The 24,495-nt window shown below is 44.7% G+C and overlaps 1 protein-coding gene across 2 annotated transcripts; it reads left to right on the top strand.

Moving 5' to 3' along the window:
• Positions 1-1,745: 1,745 nt before the first annotated feature.
• Positions 1,746-17,123, top strand: PRKAB1 (protein kinase, AMP-activated, beta 1 non-catalytic subunit). Of its 2 annotated transcripts, none has more exons than XM_008576851.1 (7): positions 1,746-2,182; positions 7,586-7,749; positions 8,982-9,075; positions 9,361-9,475; positions 11,598-11,731; positions 15,454-15,522; positions 15,730-17,123. In XM_008576851.1, exons 1-7 carry the CDS (start codon positions 2,024-2,026, stop codon positions 15,805-15,807), a joined length of 813 nt encoding a protein of 270 aa, XP_008575073.1. In that variant the 5' UTR covers positions 1,746-2,023; the 3' UTR covers positions 15,808-17,123. The 2 variants fall into 2 exon arrangements, with proteins under 2 accessions (XP_008575073.1, XP_008575072.1); XM_008576850.1 differs by lacking the exon at positions 1,746-2,182 and adding an exon at positions 4,577-5,012.
• The last annotated feature ends 7,372 nt before the right edge of the window (positions 17,124-24,495 follow it).

The raw sequence follows: 24,495 nt of genomic DNA, 5'->3' as shown, positions 1-24,495 counted from the left end.
TCAGTGTATTAGTCAGGGTTCTCCAGAGAGACAGAATCAATAGGATATGTTATAAATATATTAGAGGACTTTATTAAGGGAATTAGTTCACGTGATTATGAAGAAAAGTCCCACAACGGGCCATCTGTAAACTGGATGCTGGTAGTGTGGTTCAGTCCAAGTCCAAAGGCCTCAAAGCTGGCATCAGGGAAGCTGATGGTGTCCTTGGTGTAAGTCCTGAAACCCAAAAGCTGAAGAGTCTCAAGCTCTGATGTCCACAGACAGGACAGAACAGTGTATGCCAGCTCCAGTGGATAGAAAGAACGATTCACCTTTTTCCTCTGTCTTTTGTTCTCTCCAGACACTCAACAGATAGGATGGTTCCCACCCACATTGAGAGTGGGTCTTTCCCACCCAGTCCACTCAGACTCTCATACTAATCTCTGCTGGAAACCCCCTCAGTGACACACCTAAAAAGATAGCTTTACCAGGTTTCTCGGCATTCCTTCATCTAACCAAGTTGACACTTAGAATTAACCTTCACACTCAGTATTCTATTAAACACATTTTTAATTCATTTAGTTGTTCTCCTACTGAAACCTTTTAAGATTTTGCAGTTTTCCGTTTCCTGATTTCATCAAATCTAAGATTCCATTGATTTTAAGAAGCATTCAATTTCAAGGAGGTTAAAGTGTGAAAAAAAAGTGCATCTTAGAAGAAATATATTATTATATTAGGGATATGCTGCAAATAAACACATTCATATATATAACTTTCATGTGTGTATTTCTGTAGATGTTTCCTACAAGTAAAATTGTGTGTCAAAATGAAGGTGCGTTTTTTTATTTTGATAGATATTGCTGAATTCCCTCCAGTGACCTTATCTTAGTCATCTGTGTTCCCCATTTACTTAGCACAATGTTTGGTAGTTTGTAGGTACTAAATAAATATTCAGTGGATGAAATGCATGACTAGGCCTAGCAAATGCAGTATTTTAAGATACTCACACGAAAAAACAAAACAATAACAAAAACATGACAATGACAATAGAATATTTTAGTACCACATGTGTATGCACGTCTTGCTGAAGCACTGGCCACAGTAAATGACAAACGCTAATGCATTTTACACAGAATGAATGTGTACAAAGTGATTACAAGATATCTTGCAAAATTACCTATCAAAAGGTACTCAATTTCATACAAATACACTAAAAGCTCCTTCGTTTTATAACCTCCCAGGCTCCTGGACGTAAGAAATTTCCAGATGTCTTATGGTCTGTCATTTTCTCAAAAACCTGCAAAACTACCTGCATCCCCTGACCCTAACACCCCAAAATTATGATTCTGCAGGTCTGGAGTGGGGGCTGCATTTTCAACAAGCAGTCCAGGTGATTCTGATGCACTCTAAAGCGTGAGAGCTAATGCATTAAAGAACTTTAAGAGTAGGGATGTCTCACTTAGATTTGCACTTTGGTTGTAGAGTGGAAGTGAGAGACTGGAAAATACCAAATGGCATCACGCAGCCCAGCGCAGGGAAAGCGGCCCAGACGGCCGGCGCGCTAGTGCTCCCCCTGCCGGCCCTCAGCGGCTTTGTCCTGGGCCTGGCTCTGAGCGGCCGACTGCGACTGCGCGCTCCGAGACCTGCGGAGGCCGCCCGGGAGAGGGGCGGTCGAGCCACCTAAGACCGGAAGCGGAAGTGAGGTCAAGTTAGGCTCGCTGACCTCGCCCGCCGCAGCTACGTCTACGCCGTGGGCCTGGTCGGGCCGACTCGTGGAGTTGCCGGAATCGGAAGTCGCTAAGGGGCTGAGGAGTTGCTGGGAAATCGTTGGGTTATCTTCGCGCTCTTCCAGTGCGCGCCGCGGCTAGCTGAGCAGGTAAAGCGAGGTTGTGAGACTTCGGCAGCCCAGCTGACTCGGGGCGTGGCACTCCGGTGCTCCGACCCCTTCCCCAGGATCTTTGTGACCCCCCCGGTTCCGGGAGTCCCGTGTCCCGGTCCCTTTTCTGGAGTGAGGCTGCGTCCAGCTTCACCGTGTCCACCCGTCATGGGCAACACAAGCAGTGAGCGCGCCGCGCTGGAGCGGCAGGGTGGCCATAAGACGCCCCGGAGGGACAGCTCGGGGGGCACCAAGGATGGAGACAGGCCCAAGATTCTGATGGACAGCCCCGAGGACGCCGACCTCTTCCATGCCGAGGAAATCAAGGTGCGGGGTCAGTGGGGAAATCCCGTTCCCCTTGACTGATGTTGAGGGGAAGAGCCCTCTACTAGATTCCCGCCACATCCCTTCTAAAACCATCAGAACAGGGAGGGAGGTGGTACCTCACCAGATGGCCCTGTAAGATCCCTTTTAGCAGTCCAGGAACCTGTGTCTAATTACCAATATGAGAAAGCCACCCTGAGGGAGGAGGAACTCACTTCGTTTAACATCATTAAGGAGAAAGCAGCTCTGGGACAGAGTTTCAGATTCTTAATTAATTAAGAGAGTCGAGCTAGCTGTAATTGAGCCCCAGTCTCTGCTTCTCTCTTAGGTATAATTAATTCCACAGCTTTGAGAAATCCTTCCTCACCTTTTTGCAGACTGGCGCTTTTGTAAAAGTTAGTTTGGGAGTTTGTTGTCCATTTTGGGGGTAAACCAGAGCGCACCTGTAAGCTGAAAGTAGAGTTGCAGGGCTGTGGAGTTGAACGGCTGACTGCAGCTGCCAGAGGTGTTTAGTTCTGCTTCACACTTTTGCTTCACCCTGCTTGTTTAGGGCGGGCATGGAAATGTAATCCGACTTCTGGAGGTCAGTGAAGTGTCAGTCTGAAGGAGGCAGCAACAGTTACTCAACTTCTTTCCCCGGTGTTGTTTAAATATGACTTTGTTTAAATATGTTTTAAATAATCCGACCAAACATTTTTGCAGGCCAAATTTGGACTGCTGCAGTCTGCCTTAATTAATCAGAAACTCAGGTGACTCTTGACTCTGGCTTCAGCCATATTTTTGTTAACCACCTTGATATGGTCTGTGTTTCCAGCTACAGGGTCCGATCCAAGGACAAGTAGTGATTCTGGCAGCAGATATTTATGTGGTATATCCAAAAAGAACTAATTCCTTAAAGGAACAAAGGAGGTTTAGGAAGGATGAAGACATCCTCCACCCAACATATTCTGTTAGTATCCTGTTTCAAGTTAATTGTCACTGTCCATTAGGCTAATTGCCTGGCAATACATACCACATTTACCCACCTTTTTTTCGCAGTTATTGGGCTGGGTAATCACATTATTATCTCACACCCTCACTTGGATCTTAGCCTTCAGTCTAACTTTAAAGAGCCTGCTTTTACTTGGCTCTACACCCTGTGATTTGAACTTGCTTTCTGCATTTGTTGCATTCCTGAAAAGCTGTGTGCAAAGTGAACTTTGGAGTCATGTTTTTCCAGTGACTTGACATCCCCTCTCCAGAAGGAGTTTTGGCCCCAAGAAGGCTATTTAAGACACCATAAGATGTAAACTACTTTCTTCAAGAAATATTTGTTGTTTTGTTGTAGTTCCAAAACTCCTACAAAAAATGTTTAGCATACAAATATGTGGAAAATGATTTTAAGTAGCATCCNATTAGTCAGGGTTCTCCAGAGAGACAGAATCAATAGGATATGTTATAAATATATGAGAGGACTTTATTAAGGGAATTAGTTCACATGATTATGAAGAAAAGTCCCACAACGGGCCATCTGTAAACTGGATGCTGGTAGTGTGGTTCAGTCCAAGTCCAAAGGCCTCAAACCAGGCATCAGGGAAGCTGATGGTGTCCTTGGTGTAAGTCCTGAAACCCAAAAGCTGAAGAGTCTCAAGCTCTGATGTCCACAGACAGGACAGAACAGTGTATGCCAGCTCCAGTGGATAGAGAGAACGATTCACCTTTTTCCTCTGTCTTTTGTTCTCTCCGGACACCGTAAATGACAAACGCTAATGCATTTTACACAGAATGAATGTGTACAAAGTGATTACAAGATATCTTGCAAAATTACCTATCAAAAGGTACTCAATTTCATACAAATACACTAAAAGCTCCTTCGTTTTATAACCTCCCAGGCTCCTGGACGTAAGAAATTTCCAGATGTCTTATGGTCTGTCATTTTCTCAAAAACCTGCAAAACTACCTGCATCCCCTGACCCTAACACCCCAAAATTATGATTCTGCAGGTCTGGAGTGGGGGCTGCATTTTCAACAAGCAGTCCAGGTAATTCTGATGCACTCTAAAGAGTGAGAGCTAGTGCATTAAAGAACTTTAAGAATAGGGATGTCTCACTTAGATTTGCACTTTGGTTGTAGAGTGGAAGTGAGAGACTGGAAAATACCCAATGGCATCACGCAGCCCAGCGCAGGGAAAGCGGCCCAGACGGCCGGCGCGCTAGTGCTCCCCCTGCCGGCCCTCAGCGGCTTTGTCCTGGGCCTGGCTCTGAGCGGCCGACTGCGACTGCGCGCTCCGAGACCTGCGGAGGCCGCCCGGGAGAGGGGCGGTCGAGCCACCTAAGACCGGAAGCGGAAGTGAGGTCAAGTTAGGCTCGCTGACCTCGCCCGCCGCAGCTACGTCTACGCCGTGGGCCTGGTCGGGCCGACTCGTGGAGTTGCCGGAATCGGAAGTCGCTAAGGGGCTGAGGAGTTGCTGGGAAATCGTTGGGTTATCTTCGCGCTCTTCCAGTGCGCGCCGCGGCTAGCTGAGCAGGTAAAGCGAGGTTGTGAGACTTCGGCAGCCCAGCTGACTCGGGGCGTGGCACTCCGGTGCTCCGACCCCTTCCCCAGGATCTTTGTGACCCCCCCGGTTCCGGGAGTCCCGTGTCCCGGTCCCTTTTCTGGAGTGAGGCTGCGTCCAGCTTCACCGTGTCCACCCGTCATGGGCAACACAAGCAGTGAGCGCGCCGCGCTGGAGCGGCAGGGTGGCCATAAGACGCCCCGGAGGGACAGCTCGGGGGGCACCAAGGATGGAGACAGGCCCAAGATTCTGATGGACAGCCCCGAGGACGCCGACCTCTTCCATGCCGAGGAAATCAAGGTGCGGGGTCAGTGGGGAAATCCCGTTCCCCTTGACTGATGTTGAGGGGAAGAGCCCTCTACTAGATTCCCGCCACATCCCTTCTAAAACCATCAGAACAGGGAGGGAGGTGGTACCTCACCAGATGGCCCTGTAAGATCCCTTTTAGCAGTCCAGGAACCTGTGTCTAATTACCAATATGAGAAAGCCACCCTGAGGGAGGAGGAACTCACTTCGTTTAACATCATTAAGGAGAAAGCAGCTCTGGGACAGAGTTTCAGATTCTTAATTAATTAAGAGAGTCGAGCTAGCTGTAATTGAGCCCCAGTCTCTGCTTCTCTCTTAGGTATAATTAATTCCACAGCTTTGAGAAATCCTTCCTCACCTTTTTGCAGACTGGCGCTTTTGTAAAAGTTAGTTTGGGAGTTTGTTGTCCATTTTGGGGGTAAACCAGAGCGCACCTGTAAGCTGAAAGTAGAGTTGCAGGGCTGTGGAGTTGAACGGCTGACTGCAGCTGCCAGAGGTGTTTAGTTCTGCTTCACACTTTTGCTTCACCCTGCTTGTTTAGGGCGGGCATGGAAATGTAATCCGACTTCTGGAGGTCAGTGAAGTGTCAGTCTGAAGGAGGCAGCAACAGTTACTCAACTTCTTTCCCCGGTGTTGTTTAAATATGACTTTGTTTAAATATGTTTTAAATAATCCGACCAAACATTTTTGCAGGCCAAATTTGGACTGCTGCAGTCTGCCTTAATTAATCAGAAACTCAGGTGACTCTTGACTCTGGCTTCAGCCATATTTTTGTTAACCACCTTGATATGGTCTGTGTTTCCAGCTACAGGGTCCGATCCAAGGACAAGTAGTGATTCTGGCAGCAGATATTTATGTGGTATATCCAAAAAGAACTAATTCCTTAAAGGAACAAAGGAGGTTTAGGAAGGATGAAGACATCCTCCACCCAACATATTCTGTTAGTATCCTGTTTCAAGTTAATTGTCACTGTCCATTAGGCTAATTGCCTGGCAATACATACCACATTTACCCACCTTTTTTTCGCAGTTATTGGGCTGGGTAATCACATTATTATCTCACACCCTCACTTGGATCTTAGCCTTCAGTCTAACTTTAAAGAGCCTGCTTTTACTTGGCTCTACACCCTGTGATTTGAACTTGCTTTCTGCATTTGTTGCATTCCTGAAAAGCTGTGTGCAAAGTGAACTTTGGAGTCATGTTTTTCCAGTGACTTGACATCCCCTCTCCAGAAGGAGTTTTGGCCCCAAGAAGGCTATTTAAGACACCATAAGATGTAAACTACTTTCTTCAAGAAATATTTGTTGTTTTGTTGTAGTTCTGTGCAAAGTGAACTTTGGAGTCATGTTTTTCCAGTGACTTGACATCCCCTCTCCAGAAGGAATTTTGGCCCCAAGAAGGCTATTTAAGACACCATAAGATGTAAACTACTTTCTTCAAGAAATATTTGTTGTTTTGTTGTAGTTCCAAAACTCCTACAAAAAATGTTTAGCATACAAATATGTGGAAAATGATTTTAAGTAGCATCCATTCTCATTTCATCAGAAGTTACTGAAATCACTTAATCAGAAGTTACTGAAATCACTTAGTAAACAAACTGGAATGAGTGCCCCAGATACCAGAAAAAGTCATGGATTCTTTTAACAACACCAGTACACCGTTTTGGCTGCTATTAGCTATCGCATCCTCAGAGTGTAATGATTCCAGTCTGTTATTATTTAATCTGTAGATCTTGTTATAATTCAAAGAATTCAAGCATCTTTTAGATAAGCTCAGTTAAGTATTTGAAACGAAGGTGATAGAAACCTCGACTCCTTTACGGGTTTCTCTCAGCCTGGAACTTCTATTCTTTTAATGTCTTTGGTTTCTGACTAGGAAAAAATGAGAAAGATTCATAAGCACATATATTTCACCCAGAGCTGGATGAATTCATTTCTTTCTTATTCTGGAATATCTCAGTTATGCGGCGTTTACTGCACTGGAAGTTATTGTTTACCTTAATGGGGAGGGGTCAGTCTTTGTCTTATTTATCTTTTTCTCCTTAGTGCCTGGACAGCATTCAGTGAATAGTTTTTCCCTTCTACAAAATCTTGATTTGCCACTTTTCAAGTGGACAGCTCTGGAATTGTCCCTAATAAATTTTCATGTACTTTAAATCTCGCTTTGTTAGGAAGGAAGATGACATTTATTAAGCTAGTCTTGGATTTATTGCAGCCTTCTTCCAAATGGGTTTTATAGTTTCTCCTGGATTTTCAATGTAGACTTCTTTAATGGCAACAACAGTAGCTAATAATTATTAAGCATTCACTATGTGTCAGACTCTGCAGAGCATTTTACATGGACTGTGTTGCTCAGTCTTCACCACAACCTTAAGAAAAACTTATTTTTATTTTCTCCATTTTGCAGGTGGTGAAACTGAGGCACCACTAGTAAGTTAGTGAGTATGGATGAGAACCTAGGTAGTAACAGCTGCCTCTTTAGAATGAATTGTCAATTTTAAGGTAACTGTCTATTGTAGAGAGCTCACTAATGACTTCCTGTTCCTGAGTAAACCGCTCTGCTTCTAGGCTCCAGAGAAGGAGGAATTCCTGGCCTGGCAGCATGATCTGGAAGTGAATGATAAAGCTCCCGCCCAGGCTCGGCCAACTGTATTTCGATGGACGGGAGGTGGAAAAGAAGTTTACTTATCTGGGTCCTTCAACAACTGGAGTAAACTTCCCCTCACAAGAAGGTGATTGCCTGGGGAGTGTTCATGTATTTGTTTTAACCCATGGATACTCTTGTTTCTAAAAACCTCTGAGGGTGAATAGAAAAAAGATATTTCTATAAAACGTATGCTGAGTGGAAAAATAAGCTTACTTTATAAGTAAAAGGATTCAAATCTCAAACCCAAGCAGTCTCTAGGTTTAGAACACATCTTCCATAGAAAAAAGCAACATCTTTCAATGTAAAGTATTTCTGTATCACGGACACCTTTCACTTCAGATACTCAGCTATATATTTGTTCAGTCAGGACTTCTAAGAAACAGAGAAAGCTATTCCTAGTGCACTGAGAGATCACCAGGAGAGGAGACTTAGAGACCTGCTTTTGACCCCACATTAGCCATACTCACAGTCACTTAACACCTGAGCCTCAGTATTCCTGTCTGTAAAAAGGGAATATTGGGCCAGGTGATCTCTGAGCTTCCTTCTAACTTTGACTCTGTGAATTTTGTTTGAAAGGTACATGCGATGTAGGCACCATTAGCAAGAGTATAAGATGACAATTTATCAGGAACCTTAGCAGGGCTTCTGTCTCAAATTGTCAGTGAGAAAGCATCTTCACTAGTGAGTACTTGATGAAATGAAGGGAGAAATTGTGCCCTGCCAGGCCAGGACTGATGTTGTCGGGGGCCACCTGCTTTTCCAGTGATAACACTGAGGAAGGAACCACTTGGCACAGTAGTCAAAGTCGGTTCCAGTCGGGGAAACAAAATCAAATGAAAGAGCTTTCCCAGAATCTCTTTTTAGTACTTATGCAAGTTTCTTTAGAGAACATTTGTGCATCCTGTTAAATTGGTCCCCTCTCCTGCCCCAGACTGAGGGACAAAGGGTAAAACTAGGCAGCTTGCCATTTACCTTGTGTTGTCCTTCTCCTGGGCATCTAGGGCTGCCAGGTGATATTTTGCATGCAAGCTTGAGAAGGACGAATGTCTGTCTGTTGACCTTTTAATGTTAGGAATATGGATTCCTGGTATTTGAGCAAAGTGAGTTTCCAGGAAAACCACTTGCACTGCTGCTTGCATATAGCTTTTCTACATTGAGATTATACTGAATTGTATAAATTGGTTAAAAATGTTTGTTCTGCAGCTGAACTCTTGGTTTTACATGGAAGCATTTTGTTTTGTTCCCAAGCTGGTTTGACAAGTAAGCTAAGAGGGCAGCCGCCCCAGCTGAATTCCTCTGCTTCCTTTTTCCTCGCAGCCACAATAACTTTGTAGCCATCCTGGATCTGCCCGAAGGAGAGCACCAGTACAAGTTCTTTGTGGACGGTCAGTGGACACACGACCCTTCTGAGGTACTCTTCTGCCTGCCCTTGGTCCTCTGGGTGCCTGCACAATCCAAACACATCTCCTTCCCTTAAGGATTGATGCCAGGTCTCTTCACTGTGCTGGGGTAAAAGTCCTTGCGTGTGGCTGAACTAGAGAGCTGTGCTAATTGTCATCCTGTTGGCATACTTGACCAAGATGAGCAAGGTGGCTAGCCAGGAGATGAGCCCTTCCCATCAGGAATTCTAAGTCCTCCAAAGAATAACTCCGCAGACTTTGAACATTATGATTTCTACCTGTCTGTCTCTTCCCAGCCAGTAGTAACCAGCCAGCTTGGCACAGTTAACAACATCATTCAAGTGAAGAAAACTGACTTTGAAGTATTTGATGCTTTAATGGTGGATTCCCAAAAGTGCTCCGATGTGTCTGGTATGAACACAGTTATTTTTTACCACACGTGTGCAGGTGGGGGCTGTGTAGTCTAGAAATACTCTTGTTTCTCTTGCCTCTCACTCTTGAACTAACGCTGCCCAGTCAGATGGACTTCTGTAGCTCCCTGAAGAGCCACAGAATGAATTCCTAACTCTGTTAGATCAGGTTGTTGAAATTTAGCCCCAAGGGAGCTGTAAGTCATTTTCCAGGTTATCTCAGGTATTCAGTAGGTTCGCTTGGCCATAGAAAGCAGACAATGGAAATGGAATCAGAGCTTGATCCTGTGCCAGGGGCAGGGCCGAAGAGCCCTGGAGAGTCACATAGGGTCAGTGACAAACCAGCACTAGGGAAGCCTGCCAGCTCACTTCCCGCTTGTGCCTGGAGAATTTCAGATTGACAGGTGATAAATGGACACCTCGGCGACCTTGGCTGTCACTTGTGTGGTACAACGGCGTCTTGTCAGAGTCCCTTCAAAAGAGAAAGAGGCTCACCACAGGAAACAGGATATGCAGCATAACTCTCCTTTACAGGAACCTGCTCAATACAGTCCTAGGAAAACTTTCCCATCTTCCGAAAGTTTTTCAGTCGTTGAAGTTTCAATAAATTGCTTTCCATCCAAACCCCACAGGAAGAAAACTACCTGGAACATGATACATAAAATTCGGGGGGAAAGATGTGTTGTAATCTGCAGTGTCAACGCAAACTGCCCTTCCCCGTCTTGCAGGTGGGGGTTTAAACAATTCTGGACCGTGTGAGAGGCAGTGAAAAGTTTCCCCAGGAGCATGTCTGGCATGCTAAGAAAATGGGTTTAGTTCAGTTTCTAGGACAATTCATCATCACCGGGCTGCGCCTGAAGGTTCTGCCACCAGGATCTCTTATTATCATCAGTTCAGAAGTCACAGTGGTAAATTGACCATGATGGGCTTGCTGTGGCTGAGGAGTCAGGTTGTTCAGCAGGACTTGGAAATCCAAAAATAACATTCTTTTATCTGGATAGCTAACTAATCTTTTGGAGATATGATTAATTTCTGTTTCAGATTGGTGGGAATCAGGATGGAGGAAATGCCCAAATATCCTCCTACCTCCTGATAGATATAATGTTAGGTCATGTACCAAAGCTTTTAGTCAAGTTTCTATGTGTTATAGACTACTTGCAGAAAGAAAACTGACCCCTCGCCACTGATAAACCAACTGTAGGCTCTCAGACTTCTCAAATTTAGACACTCACTTTGTCAAAATATCACATATTTACTCCTTATGGGCCGGTTTTTTGCACTTAACACTTTTCTCAGTTTCCTGCTGTGATATGGTTGGGTCATTTGAAGGGGGCCTACCCCCTAAAATGACTCTGAGGTAATTGGCAGAGCCAGGGCATATCAGATTTATTTCAGACCAGCCCAGGGATCAGGTGAGCAGAATCCATCCCACATGTTCTTTGGATGATGGCTTGGCCCCTTCCAGCTGGCCAGACATTAATGAAATGAGCTCATTCAGTGAAATGAGCTGCTTCTAACATATGAAATGCTGCACTGAGACGAAGAAGCTCCTTAACATATCTGTATAAGCAACATGCTCAACCAAGAGTTCGGTAGGAATTGTGATAGTTTTTTTTGGTTTTAGTTTTGAAATGTGTCAGTGCCTTGTATAACCTGTTTTCTCCACTGCCTCTGTATAAACAGGCTGCTTTATCTTCTGTTTTATTCTGGCTGGTGGTGCTCCTAACTGGACTTAGCCACTTAATCCTCACTTGAAGCCTTGAGCTTCTTTGTGATAATTCCAGCCCATCCTGAGCAAGGAGGAGGCATTATTCACCTGTAGCATGTAAGGTTAGGGTATTGAGAACAGTCTCCTTGTTCTTTCACAGACTCACCACTTTGCCACAACTTCTGTCTTCCACCAGGGCATGTGTGTTTACTACTGATTTTTATGCCAACTACCCAGATTCCAAAAGGGTTTTCTCCTTTGCTGTTCACCCTTGGAGCATGTATTTACTTACAGAGAATATAAATCTATATTGAGGGAACAAGAGACGAAAACTAGATGACAGTGCCATAAATTAAATGAGACTGCTCCTGGAACTCCTGATTATCAAAGTCAATGTCTTATCATCTCTCAACAGAGCTGTCCAGCTCCCCGCCAGGACCCTACCATCAGGAGCCCTACGTCTCCAAACCAGAAGAGCGGTTTAAAGCGCCACCCATCCTCCCTCCACACCTGCTCCAGGTCATCCTGAACAAAGATACAGGAATTTCTGTGAGTACATGGGCATCTGCCTTCATCGTTCTCCATGGTCATGTCCACCTCTTGCTAGGCAGCTGGTGAACAAGCTCAGTGTTGCCCACTGGTGTGAACTGCCACAGCCCACCTCTGACATGGGGACGGGCTGCTAGTAAGATGTTCCAGAGTATGGGTGCTGCCTCCCTGTGTCACAAAGCCTTTCTGGATTTTTCTTCCTTGCCTTTCACTCCTGTCTCAGCCTAAGTCCCATTTCATTTAAATTTTATAAAAAAAAATATAGCCACCCTTCTTAGTAAGCTACATATTGGAACTCCTACTCAGACCCCCAAATTTTAGAATTTAGTTTTAGTCACTAAGTTACTTTCAGAAACATCAGTGTTCCTGGATCAAAACAAGGAGTATCTGGGTAATACACATTTCCTCTGCGAAATTAATATTACATGCAAAAAAGAAGTGTGTGTCCTCCTGGATCCTGAAGAGCAGTCAGTTATTCCTTTTTGATTAATTTTCCATTCTGTTTAACCTGGATTGCCTGGTGCACCTGGCTCTGGAATGCATGGCATAGCCATAATGCTCTTCAGTTTGGTCCAAGCAGCCACCTAACAGGTACGTGCATAGAAGGTGCTAAAGTAATTGTGCTGCTCAGGACTCCACCCAGAAGTAGAGGACACATATGCTGAGATGAGGAGCTGAATATATACACATGTAGGCGTCACCTACAGCAGTCACTGCAGGGCTGGTCAGGGCAGAGTCCCAGAGTTTGTTACCCTGTCTCAATGGGACTTGCCTTTCACAGGGCACCAGGTTTCCCCCTGTGCCAAGAGTGCCCCAAGCACACACCTGGGAGCTGGGTCGGCCGTTCAGGTGCAGGCCAAGAAGAGGCCAGTGGTCAGGGCCCCGCTGGGCCAACCATGTTTCCAGCACTGAGTCGGCAACATCTCAAACGGGCAACAGGTCAAGAACCAAAAAGACATTTAGCTTCTATCTTAGAAGCACCTGGGTGAGGCTGCTTCTCTTAACTCTAATTTTACAAAGGTTTGTAGGTTAGATGACTTCCAATGCCCTCCTAAGCCAGTAAGATATTTTTTCTTGTTTTTTTCCTGGGAAAGGGAGGCATCACTAGCTGGCTTCTCTAGTAGAGACAGCTTTGGAAATAGACCAGCTGAGAGTGGCCCAAGAAGCTGGTAATATGGACTAGGAGAGAGCTTCAGGACCCCTCTGTCCAAGGCAACACCAAGCTCTAACATGAACTTTGGTTATAGTTATAATATTAAATGGCTAGTCTAAAGTGCTTTTCATGTATTCTTATTTAAACCTCACAACAACCCTGTGAAGTAGATACTGTTATTACCCCCATTTTATGGATGGGGAAACTGAGGCACAGAGGGATCAAGCAACATCCCAGGGAGAATATTTAAAATGTACTCTCTTAGAGATTTTCAGGAATACAATACATTATTATTAACTATAATCACCGTGTTGTACAATAGATCTCTTGAATTTGTTCCTCTTGTCTAACTGATATTTTGTGTCCTTTGAACAACATCTCCCCACTACCATCACCATTATTCATCACCCCGCCAGCCTCTGATAACCACCATTCTACACTCTACTTCTAGGAGTTCAACTTTTTTAGATGCTACTTATAAGTGAGATCATGGAGTATTTGTCTTTCTGTGCCTGACTTATTTCACTTAACATAATGTCCTCCAGGTTTATCCGCGTTGTTGCAAATGACAGGATTTCCTTCTTTTTTAAGGCTGAATAATATTCCATTATGTATATACACAACATTTTCTTTATCCATTCATTCGTCAATGGACACGTAGGTTGATTCCATATCTTGGCTATGGTCAATATTGCTGCAGTGAATGTGGGAGTGCAGATATTGCTTCAACATATTGATTTCATTTCCTCTGCATGTATACCCAGTAGTGGGGTTGCTGGATCATATGGTAGTTATATTTTTAATTTTTTGAGGAACCTCCATACTGTTTTCCATGATGGCTGTACCAATTTACATACCCATCAGTAGTACTCTAAGACAGTAGATTTTAAGTGTTCTTATCACAAAAAGTGAGAAGTGTGTGAGGTGATGCATATGTTAATTAGCTTAGCTTAGCCATTCCACAATGTATACATATTTTAAAACATCGTGTTGTATGCAATAAATATAAATAATTTTTTATCTGTCAATTTAAAAAACTAATTACTTAAAATACAAACCTCCCAGGGTCCCACAGTAAGGAGCTGAGCCAGCATTCAGATCAGGCAGGTGGTGCCAGACCCTGTGCTCTCACCAGCTGCCCTGCACGGCCTCCCCAGCAGGTGCTCACTGGGTATTTGTTGACAGAACAATCAGCCCAGCCCCTGGGATCCTGAGCCTAGAGCAAGGTCAAGTGTGATGCTCAAAATCTCCCAGCCAATGGTGGCAGAGCTGGAACAAGGATCTGGCTTTCCCAGCTGTGCACCTCACATTGTCTCCACCAAGGACAGTGGTTTGAGAAAACCAGCAGGTACACCTTTTCTCAGATTGTAGGCTGCTCTGTCCCCAAAGAGATCTTCTCAACTCTGAACTTAGAATCACCATGGGGCTTGTTAGCATGCAGCTTTCTAGGCTCCCCTCAGACCTTCTAAACCAGAAGCCCTTGATACGGCCATGCACATTTGTGCTGAGGACAGCTCCAGCTTCATCATTTAAGAAGGTCTCGTTGCACCTCCTCAGCAGTCCTACACCCAGGGCAGGTCCAGAGTTCTTGGTTTTACACCACGTTTTAGGGCCATGAGAAGCCCTCAGGTGGCTGTGAGATCTTGAGGTGCTTTAGGGCTAGGGCTGCAGACCTCCCCACTAGTGTTGAGTGGCCATGAGCACAACCCTTCCCTTAAAGCAGCAACCATGGACCACAGGCAATAGACTACCACCTCAGAGTAGTTGCCCTGCGCTTTTTCTAAAATTTGAATTAGTATTTATAAAAGATGGGAGTGTACAGTGGGAAAAAAAAAATCCAGATTTCTGGCTTCTTTTAAAAAATAAGAAGGTGTGGCAGCACTAAGTGCCAGGCCTATGTGAGCTTTTATGGAGAAATAATGTCTTCCCCAATTATCCATTTCTTTTTTTTTTTTTCCCTTTTTGTCTTTTTTCGTGACCAGTAACGGGATCACAACCCTCAGTGTCACGCCTGCACCGCGCTCAACCAGTGAGCAGACCGGTCTCTATATGGGATCTGAACCCTCGGCGGGAGCACCGCCGCGCTCTTAAGCACCGCACTCTACCGAGTGCACCACCGGGCCGGCCCCCAATTATCCATTTCATTCTTAAAGTTCATTGCCTGAGTTTTACAGATATAAGTTTGAAATCCACTGCTCAGGAGCATTTAATATAGATTATATCTTCCTGCTTTCTCTGAAAGTGCTTTCAGTGGACAGCTCCTTCCTGCCCCTCCCTCTGTAAGAGGACAGAATCATGGCCCACACTTTAGAGGCCAGGGTAAAAGCCTGATCAGAGAGACACACTGGTGCATCCATTAGGCATGCAAGGAGCTCCCTTCAAGTCAGAGGGCATGATCCTCTCACCTCACCTGTCATCTTGGACAAGCACATTCATTGCCTAACTTAGGGAGAGAGTCTGGCTGATAGCCTGCCTCCTTTCCTTTGATACCTGGTATCATGAAATAAAGGGAAGAATCTTACTGATTTCCAAATCCTAAATGCTCATGTCTGCCTTTGTTCCTTCACAGTGTGATCCAGCTTTGCTCCCTGAGCCCAATCACGTCATGTTGAACCATCTCTATGCACTTTCTATTAAGGTAATGATATGTCTGTCCTTGTTAAGAGCTGTTTCTCAATGTGTGCTCTGAGGACCCCCAGCAGAATTATCTGTGGGTACTGATATAAAGGGCAGCTTCCAGGACTTAATGCAGACTCTCAAGCTTAAGTTCTGAAGGTGGGCCCAGGAATTTGGGTTCACGTCCTAACTCAGTCCTGCCTCTGATCATTTCCTCCCTCTTCCTTAGGATGGAGTGATGGTGCTCAGTGCAACCCACCGGTACAAGAAAAAATACGTCACCACCTTGTTATACAAGCCTATATGAGGAGCCGAGAGCCAACAGTGGGCCCCAGGGAAGTTTGCACCACCAGGTTCCACGCGTGCATGCTTTCCACTAGAGGGAATGGACTGTAAATTTCTCATTTCACACTCTATAAGACATTTCATACCTGCTCTAGTCCTACTTGAAGTTTTGTGCAGGCACAGCAGCTCCTGAAGAGCCTGGGTCTGTAACAGTCTTCTTAGCACCCTATGGCTTAAGCCTCAGGGCTTCAGCAAGGCCAAGAATGGAGGAAGGGAAGTAGGGGATCTGCAGCCCCTGCTCCGCAATGACTGAGGACAGGTGCAAGTCGAAACCTACATCCTCTCAACTGGTCATAAGATTCTTCTTAAGCCAAAAATGTCCACAGCCACTTTGCTAGTAAAAATCTGGGAAGCGGGAACTGAGGCCACACAAAATTTCTCATCATCTGTGCTTTTTGAAGGCCATTGACTTGTCCCTGTTGAGGCCTGGCTGTGGAGCTACGAGTAAGTACAGTGTTGATCTTGCCTGTCTTTCAAAATCCAAGCAATAGGTTGTCTCCCATACTCAGCTCCAGGGAGATGTAATTTCTGTAGAAATTAGAATCTGTCTGATTTCCAGATGAAGTTTTAAAGTTGTTTCTTACATTTATGTGCACTAAGTACTTTTTTTAACCAGAGGTGGCTGGCTGTATAGCCTTAAGGCAATTTTAAGTCACCATAACTAGAATATAGATCACATGAACTGTGCTCAGCAATAATCTGTTCCCAGAACAGACTTTTAAACCTGCTGCCGATTTCTCCATTTAGCTGGCTGATCCTGAGGACTAACCACTGTCAGCTGGAAGGTTGTCCAGGATTTTATTCCAGTTGTAAAGAGGTGACAGTGTTAGCGTAATAACGTTGGAGAAGCACCACCCTCCTGTTGATTACAGGCTATGCCACCTTACTCAGGACCTCTGCCCCTAGTTAGCCAAGAAGCTGCAGCAGTTGCTAGTGCTTGTACTGAAAGGGATTTAGAACTTGACTGCTGCATTCTGAATCCATGTCAGGAAGACATCCTTTGGACCAAAGCAGACCTCTTTACACTCGGCTCAGTTTCCAGTGAGATGCTGCAGATGTGCCTGTTAGTGCAGGTTCCTGTCACACAGAGAGCAGAAGCTATCTTTATGTCCTTTGTTCCTGCCATGAGAGGGAGGAATGAGCTCCATGGTTTCCAGTGTTTATTTCGTAAACCTGTGTGCAAGGTACCCTTTTTTGTTACTGTTTTCAAAACACTGAATTACTGTCACCTTGACGTACAAATTTCAATAAAGCTTTGTAAAGATAATTGGACGTGCACTTGGAGGAAGGTTTGATTTTATTCAGTCGTTTAGAGAAGAGACTAGAACTCTTCCAGATGTTTATTCAGTACCATCCTTGTGGCACTCTGGAGTGAGCGGACAGGGCTCTCCAGCAGCCCCACAGCTGAGGGCCATTCCCTTGACGCACCCATTCAGCACAGTTTGGAAACCTGTTAAAGGGCCTCAAAACTGAGCCCCTTTGAACTGCTCAATCACAAGGGATGCTGAGAGATAACAGCGAAGGTTCCTGGCCTGGGCAGGTTGGTGGCATCCCCAAGCCAGTGGTTTTGCTTCCTCATGCTCAATAAACAAGCCCCACAGGGGAGCCTGGGATCATGACAGTGGTTTGGGAGATAGAAAGATGTTTCTGGAGTCAGCTGTTATCAGCTGAAAGGGGCTCTGTCCCTTCTCCCCCAAAAAAGATGGAAGGTTAAGGGTGTCCCTTGAAAACTTTTCTTTTCCAGCATCAGGAAACATTTAAAATAAATGTAGCAGGAAAGGGGGAAGGTCTGGGTCATGTGGTCACTTGAGGTGGAAAGTAGCTTGGAAAGCATTCCAAGCCGGATAATTACCCCTCTTACCCCAAAAACCCAAGTAATGGAGGAACCCTAGTACAACCTACAAGCCTAATGTAGGGATGGTGGGGATTATTAAAGTAGACTAAGGAAATAGACATAGCAATCCTCTTTCCAGATTTTTTTTTTTTTTTTTTTTATTGTAACAGTTGATTGTACATGTCTCTGGGGTACAGAGTTGAACATCAATACTCGTGTGCAATATGTGGTGCTCACATCAGAATAACTATTGTATTCAATAATATACACTATAAAATACTTTAAATAACAATTGTAAATATATAGCTAAGCTCGAGAGTATGAAAGGTATATTCAAACCAGAAACGAAGAAGCCACTGCCCTGTTGGTGAGCTATGACCACAGCCCCTCCATCCATTGTTGGGCCTCAGGAAGGGAGATGCTGAGGCCAGGACCCAGCTCTGGGCTCCAGGGTAAGGGTTTGGCACATCTAAGCAGGAGAGCCCCTGCATGAGTAAGCCTAAAATAGCACTGCCCTTTCTGTAACAGGGTCTAGAGAATCTGGTTGCTGGCCTGAGAGGGAACCTTGAGCCCTAGGCTGCGGATGGAAAAGCAAGAAGTTGGAAAATCCAGCATTTAAATTAGCTCTAGCCGCAAAGTGCTGAAAATTCAAGCTGAAAGTCCAATGTAAAAACTAGTTTGGAGCTGGTCACCCTGTAAGAGTTCTCCAAGCCCTGGCACCAACCACGGGGAACCCCCAGCTGAGATAACGGCTGAGGTGGAAGAGGGTCGGCACACCCACAAAATGTGAGGTCACGGGTATCTGAAACAGCATTTTCCACATCTATGTGCATGTTTAAAAGCATTCATTTTATTTAAGAAGCACACAAAAGGAAGTCCATTATGGCCCAGAAGACTACAGTTCCAAGTGAAATACTTTATCCCCAAGAAGCTGAAAGTAGTGGCGATTATTTTACAGAGGTGGAAAAGGAGGAGACCCTGCTTTGCCCAAATCACAGGATCAAAGCCACATGTCAAATGAGGTAACCTGTGGCTCAGTTAATGCTTTCTCTATTAGCTTTCCCTTTATGGGTGAGGACTGGTTACACAGTTAAAGCTTTTCCCTCCAGAAATTGATGTACAAATGAATTTATAGAGCCAAAGGTAAAGCCTGAAAATCACTAAAGTATAAAAACAGTATTGCAGGATAAATAGAACCATATATCAAAATATTGAACCAAAGATGAAAGGACCCAGCCAAGGGTATTTTCTTCCCTCTGGTTCTACTTCTTACAGATGTAAATGTGAGAGGAAGTCAACAGCCCTCCCAGACCAAGTCACATGCCTGATGTCACATTTGAGTGGGCCACTCCCCCACCATCCCCTCTCAGAGTGGACACTGGATGAAGACCAGAAATATTGATCCAGTTCAGTCGCTAACACCGTGTGACCTTGGGCAAATCACATGGCCTCTCTTAGCCTGATTTCTTCCCCTGAAAATTGAGAGGGGTTGGACTAGCACTAAGTGATCGAAATATTGATCCAGTTCAGTCGCTAACACCGTGTGACCTTGGGCAAATCACATGGCCTCTCGTAGCCTGATTTCTTCCCCTGAAAATTGAGAGGGGTTGGACTAGCACTAAGTGATCCCTAGAACTCCTTTCATGTCACATTGGGAGCCACAAAGCCTTTACAGCGTAACCAAGATAGGGCCACAAACAGGAAGTCAAGGGGCCAGCCAAGAAAAAAGTGCCAGTGCTCAACTAGCTCAGTTAGGAAACCTGACACCAAAGGCCAAGATTGAAAACCCAGAACATCAAGGTGACACTGTCTGTGGCTGAGGTCAGAAACTGAACCATTTTAGGGAAAAACACAATTTCATTTTCAATTCAGTTCAATTCAGTTCCTTCTGTATGAGCACAATTTCATTTCTGAGCATGCACTAAACTCTCCTGGCAACTGATCTTCCACTACTGTGGTTTGAATGTGTCCCCTCAAATTCAGGTGTTGCCAATGTGATAGTATTAAGATATGAGCCCTTTAAGAAATTAGGTCATGAGGGTTCCTCTCCTCATGAATATGATTAAAGTCCCCTATGAAAGAGGCTTCACACAACATTCAGCTACCTTGCCCTTGTGCCTTCCGCCAAGTGAGGACACTGTTCCTCCCCTCCAGAGGACAGACACAGCAACTGGCGCCATCTCGGAAGCAGACAGTAGCCCTCACCAGACCACTGAACCTGCCGGCGTCTTGATCTTGGGCTTACCAGCCTCCAGAACTGTGAGAAAATAAATTTCTGTTGTTTATAAATTACCCAGTCTCAGAAGTACTTTGTTATAGCAGCATCAAATGGACTAAGACATCCACCAGTGTTTACAAACAGTTTGAATAAACTGATGAGGACCCAAGTCTACGGATGATTCTTCAGATGATCCGGCTTCTGAGGAATCCTTCCTTAACAGCTCTCTTGATCAGCAAGTTAATGGAGAAACAGAAACCAGGGCCTTCTGCCCTGGAACGCTAACTATAATGTTCCTCAGGAAAAAACAAGGAAGTTATGGACATGTATATGTTTCTTCTAAAACCCAAGTCATCCCATCTAATTGTAAAAATATCCACAGGTGCTCCTAAGAGTCATCACCGATGTGATGTGAGTGAGAGCTTTGAAAAGGATTCTAAAAGCTGGAGCAGTGGCTGGAGCCCAATCTGAGGCCCAGCTGCTGCCTCACGGATGAACTGGGCTCTGCCCACAGGGTTGGCTGCCACACCTATCTCGTCTTTTTTGTCCTTCATACAACTAAAGTGCCTTTGCCCAGAAGGAGGTGCCAGCACTCACTGCTTGCTACCTTTCCTCCCCCGAGTGAACTCACCCATCCCATCTGGAAAACTCAACGACCAGTTGAACACAGGTGACAGTTCCAGATGTGCATAGTCTGGGTCAATTTTATTCTTCCTTTTTGTGGCTTTCTGAAAGACAGCCTGAGTTACATACAGTAGTAAAGTCATTTGCAAAGTTCTTTCCTCTACCTCTAACAATCCCTTCAGGGCAAGTAGATTTCCATTAATCATTGATAGACTCAGGGGAAAACAAAGTGATCAACGTTGTACTATATTTCCACTACCACTACCCTCTTCAGAAAAACTGTTTCAGCATTCTATTAGGCAAGTGATATGTCCCTCATATAGAAGCACTTTATACCTAGAGCCACAATCACCATGCTTTAGAAATCATTGGCAGTATTTAAACTGCCAAGAAAAATCTGCCTAGAACAACTGGAACAAGGTTGAGAAACCTTAGCACTATGGACACTTTGGGCTGGAAAGTTCTTTGTGGTGAGTGGGGCCTGACCTGTATATTGCTGGGTGTTTAGTGGTATCCCTGACCTCTACCCGTGGATAGCAGTAGTAACCCCCAGTTATGACAACCAAAAATGTCTCCAGACATTATCAAATGTCCTCTGTGGGGAGGGAAGCAAAATCTCCCCTGGCTTAGAACTACTGGAACAAACCGATTTAGCTGTGGTATTATGAAAGTGAGAGCTTAGCTGGCTCCACCCCGTGTGCCTACCCTTAATACTTTAGACTTAAAAATGCATGAATGTTTTCTAAAGCAAATCATTCAAGAGGCCTGATTCAGCAGACAGACTAGCTGTTCGGGCCTATTAAACAAATCATCTCTTTTTGGCCTAAGTCTCCAAATCCTAAAGTTTCATGGTTATGAGATTTGCTATGCAATCAAGGTCTTTAGTGAAAATTAAGTTGTAAGTGCAGAAAATGTGACATTGAACTTTATGCTTAAGAAACAGGAGTGGCAATATGAAGGGTTGGGCCTCTCTTACGGTATGACAGTAATTTGTTGCTTCTTTGAGGTCATTCCTTACAACCCAAAGAACCTTTTTCGGTGTATTCTTTTTGGAACCAAACCATGTTTACATAGCTTTGAAATATTCTGTGGCTGCCAACAATCCTCAAGACAATAACTGAAATGGCCGGTTGGTATTTAATAGACATTTTTTCTAATGTTATGAGTAAAGAAAGGTTGTCCAGCATGTCACTTCTTCATCTTATGAATTATTTTCGTTGTTACAATTATGATCTTGTGGCAGTTTTATGCCTAACAGTGAGATAGAAAAGAGGAAAAGAGGGCTGGCAGCATAGCTCATGATGTTACACACCAAGGTCAAGGGTTTGGATCCCCGAACCAGCCAGAGGCCAAATACAAAAAAGATCTTATGAATTATTTTCGTTGTTACAATTATGATCTTGTGGCAGTTTTATGCCTAACAGTGAAATAGAAAAGAGGAAAAGAGGGCTGGCAGCATAGCTCATGATGTTACACACCAAGGTCAAGGGTTTGGATCCCCGAACCGGCCAGAGGCCAAATACAAAAAAGGAAACAGGAAGAGAATTGCATCTGTGGTTCCCATCACAAGCCAATGTCAGATTATGACCCTGCAAATCAGAATTTGACTATGGTCAGATACTTCATTAGAAAACAGAAAATCAAAGACTAAAAGCAACAGGAACCATGAAAAAAATCACCATTTGCCAAAACCAGTATTTGTCTGGATCAAGCAAGTTTATGCTAACACACTGAACAGTGATAGAGAAAATTTACCTTGTAAAAATTCATCTAGTTAAAAAGTATTTACATTTTAATTACCTTGATCTGAACTCCTCCCTCCAAAAAAAATCTACATTATGAAATTCTCAGTGGCCTTATCACAATAGAGGAGAGAAATTTTGAATTGACCTGTTTTCTGTGTTCCCTGCTTTATGGGAGAACTGGGTAATACATTCCTGAGTAATCCTTTCAAAACGGCCTACTTGACTGCTTAAGGAGCTTTCCAGTTCTGCAGTCCCATAAAATGACCTTAATAGCCAATTCATGGCTCACTGGAAGTACTGACCAGACTTCAACAATGTCGCACTTTTTTAAGAGAACGTCACCAATCTCCTGATTGCAGGATAGCACTGTGTTCTAACCCCCATGTGCCTCCCCCATCCAGCCACAACCCACCCCACCCCAGAGGAAAAGCCTCCCCACAAAGCAAAGGCAGCCCCGTGCCATGATAATAAGCCCACACTGACTCTGGCAATAGTTTTTGTGGTCTCTCTCAAGAAAAGAAGAGGTCATTGCACTAAAGCAAACATTTTTAGATCATTGCTTTATTTCACTATTGTTCAACAACAAAGTTCATTCCTCTCGAGGTGGATCTTGAATTGTTCCTTGTGTTCTCTTCCTCGTTCTGAATAAAAAAGGTAATGAAGAAAAAGCCTGTACTTTTGGAAACCTAGAATCTGATTTACGCTGATAAGCTTTTGACTGCAATTTCGTGTTACAATATTTCCTGCTGGCATCTTGGTGGTCACACGGAGCTCCCCACCCTCTAGTGAAGATGGCTGTCCACAGCTACCACCGTTGAAACCAAAAGTAAGTGTTGAAAAATGCACCTTTTACAATAAAAAAGTAGAAACCAATTCAATATCCTTTTTTTTTTTTTTTACGAATATAAAGTTTCTTGTAAATATGTACAGTCTTTTGAGCTAGTTCTATATAGCAGGAAGCATTTCACGAATGAGACACACAATATACACTTTCAGGGCTCAAGAAGCCCTTTTCTCATGGAGATCCTAAATGAAATGCCAAGACTGAAAGACCAATTTTCTGTGACCTTTCCAAATACTTGTGGACCAAGAGACAAAAAACTCCAGCAAACATTCAGTCAGATCTGCCCTGGGGAAGGGAAGAGATGGAGTCTGACCCCAGAGACCCAAGCAACACAGAACACAACAGCAGGACACTTGCCGGAGGTGCTAAACATGGAGGTTCATGGGCGTTTCAAACAAGAAAGCACTTAGGTTAAGAGACGAGCAGGAAGGAGCCGGGATTGGCCAGGTCGCAATCAGGAAAGGAATCTGAACTGTGGACACATGGGTTGAAAACACGGTCATGTTCACCTTCAGTGGTGGAAACAGGTCTACCTTTCAGCCTACTTAAGATGTGCCTTGGTTGTTGAGGCATGCCTAAGAGTCATGGAGAATCCAAAGCAAGATATGCCTTGTGGGAGATTAAAGGCAGAAATAAGGCCGCTAGTTAGCTTGCCAACTGCAAAGCCTCTAGGTTGGTTCTATACCGGTTGCCAGGAACTTCGTATTCTACTAGAGGGAAGAGAGAAACAGTGTAAGCCGCACTGCACCTAAGGAGGGCTTCCCAACCCCGGCAGAGTTGGAAGAGTTGAGCTGCGGCTTCTTTCTCAAACTTCCTGGTCTTAGGTCTAGCCCTAGGGAAAGGCTCATTTGGGAAGTCACAGTTTCATGGGGTAGAACCTTGCTGGATTTTGTGTGAACACAGAGTCATCCGTGAGGGAGTTGGCAGGGAAGCGTGGAGGTCAGAGGGGATGATGAGTGTGAGGTGGTGGTTTGCTGAAATCCTTCTCTGGTCGTAAGGCTTGAGCGTTTTGTTTTTGTTTGTTCAGTGCTACAGACTGCAGCTTGTTGTGGCCAGGTAGCTGGCAAATCGTCAGAGGGTCTCAATTCGGCAGGAGCTATGGGATGGTATTAATACATTGGCAGAGCAACCCAAGGGGTCAGCCAGGTTGGGGGGCAGCACATGCAGTGAACCGCCATGCAGAGTTCCCGGATGGGTCTCTTCCCCATCCCAGAGCAGGGAACACCACGCCATCACAGACAGGAGGTGGGTGCCTTCGGTTCCCTCCCCAGCCCCGAGACCCATTAATGCTGGGCTCAGAGCAAGTCTATTGCATGCTTTCCTGGCCAAAGCTACATGGGAAGCGGGGATAGCAGGCTGGGGAGATGACACTAAGGGGCAGGGAA

Source organism: Galeopterus variegatus, unplaced genomic scaffold (genome assembly GCF_000696425.1).
Source record: "Galeopterus variegatus unplaced genomic scaffold, G_variegatus-3.0.2 Scaffold1417, whole genome shotgun sequence".
In the NCBI taxonomy this organism is placed as follows: Eukaryota; Metazoa; Chordata; class Mammalia; order Dermoptera; family Cynocephalidae; genus Galeopterus; species Galeopterus variegatus.
Note: the sequence above shows the minus strand (reverse complement) of the source record. Positions and strands in the feature narration are given on the sequence as shown.

Coding starts and splice junctions, on each gene's coding strand:
- PRKAB1 (XM_008576851.1), top strand. CDS start 2,024: ATGGGCAACACAAGCAGTGAGCGCGCCGCGCTGGAGCGGCAGGGTGGC. Junction 2,183..7,585: donor TCCATGCCGAGGAAATCAAG/GTGCGGGGTCAG, acceptor CTCTGCTTCTAG/GCTCCAGAGAAGGAGGAATT. Junction 9,476..11,597: donor AAAGTGCTCCGATGTGTCTG/GTATGAACACAG, acceptor ATCTCTCAACAG/AGCTGTCCAGCTCCCCGCCA.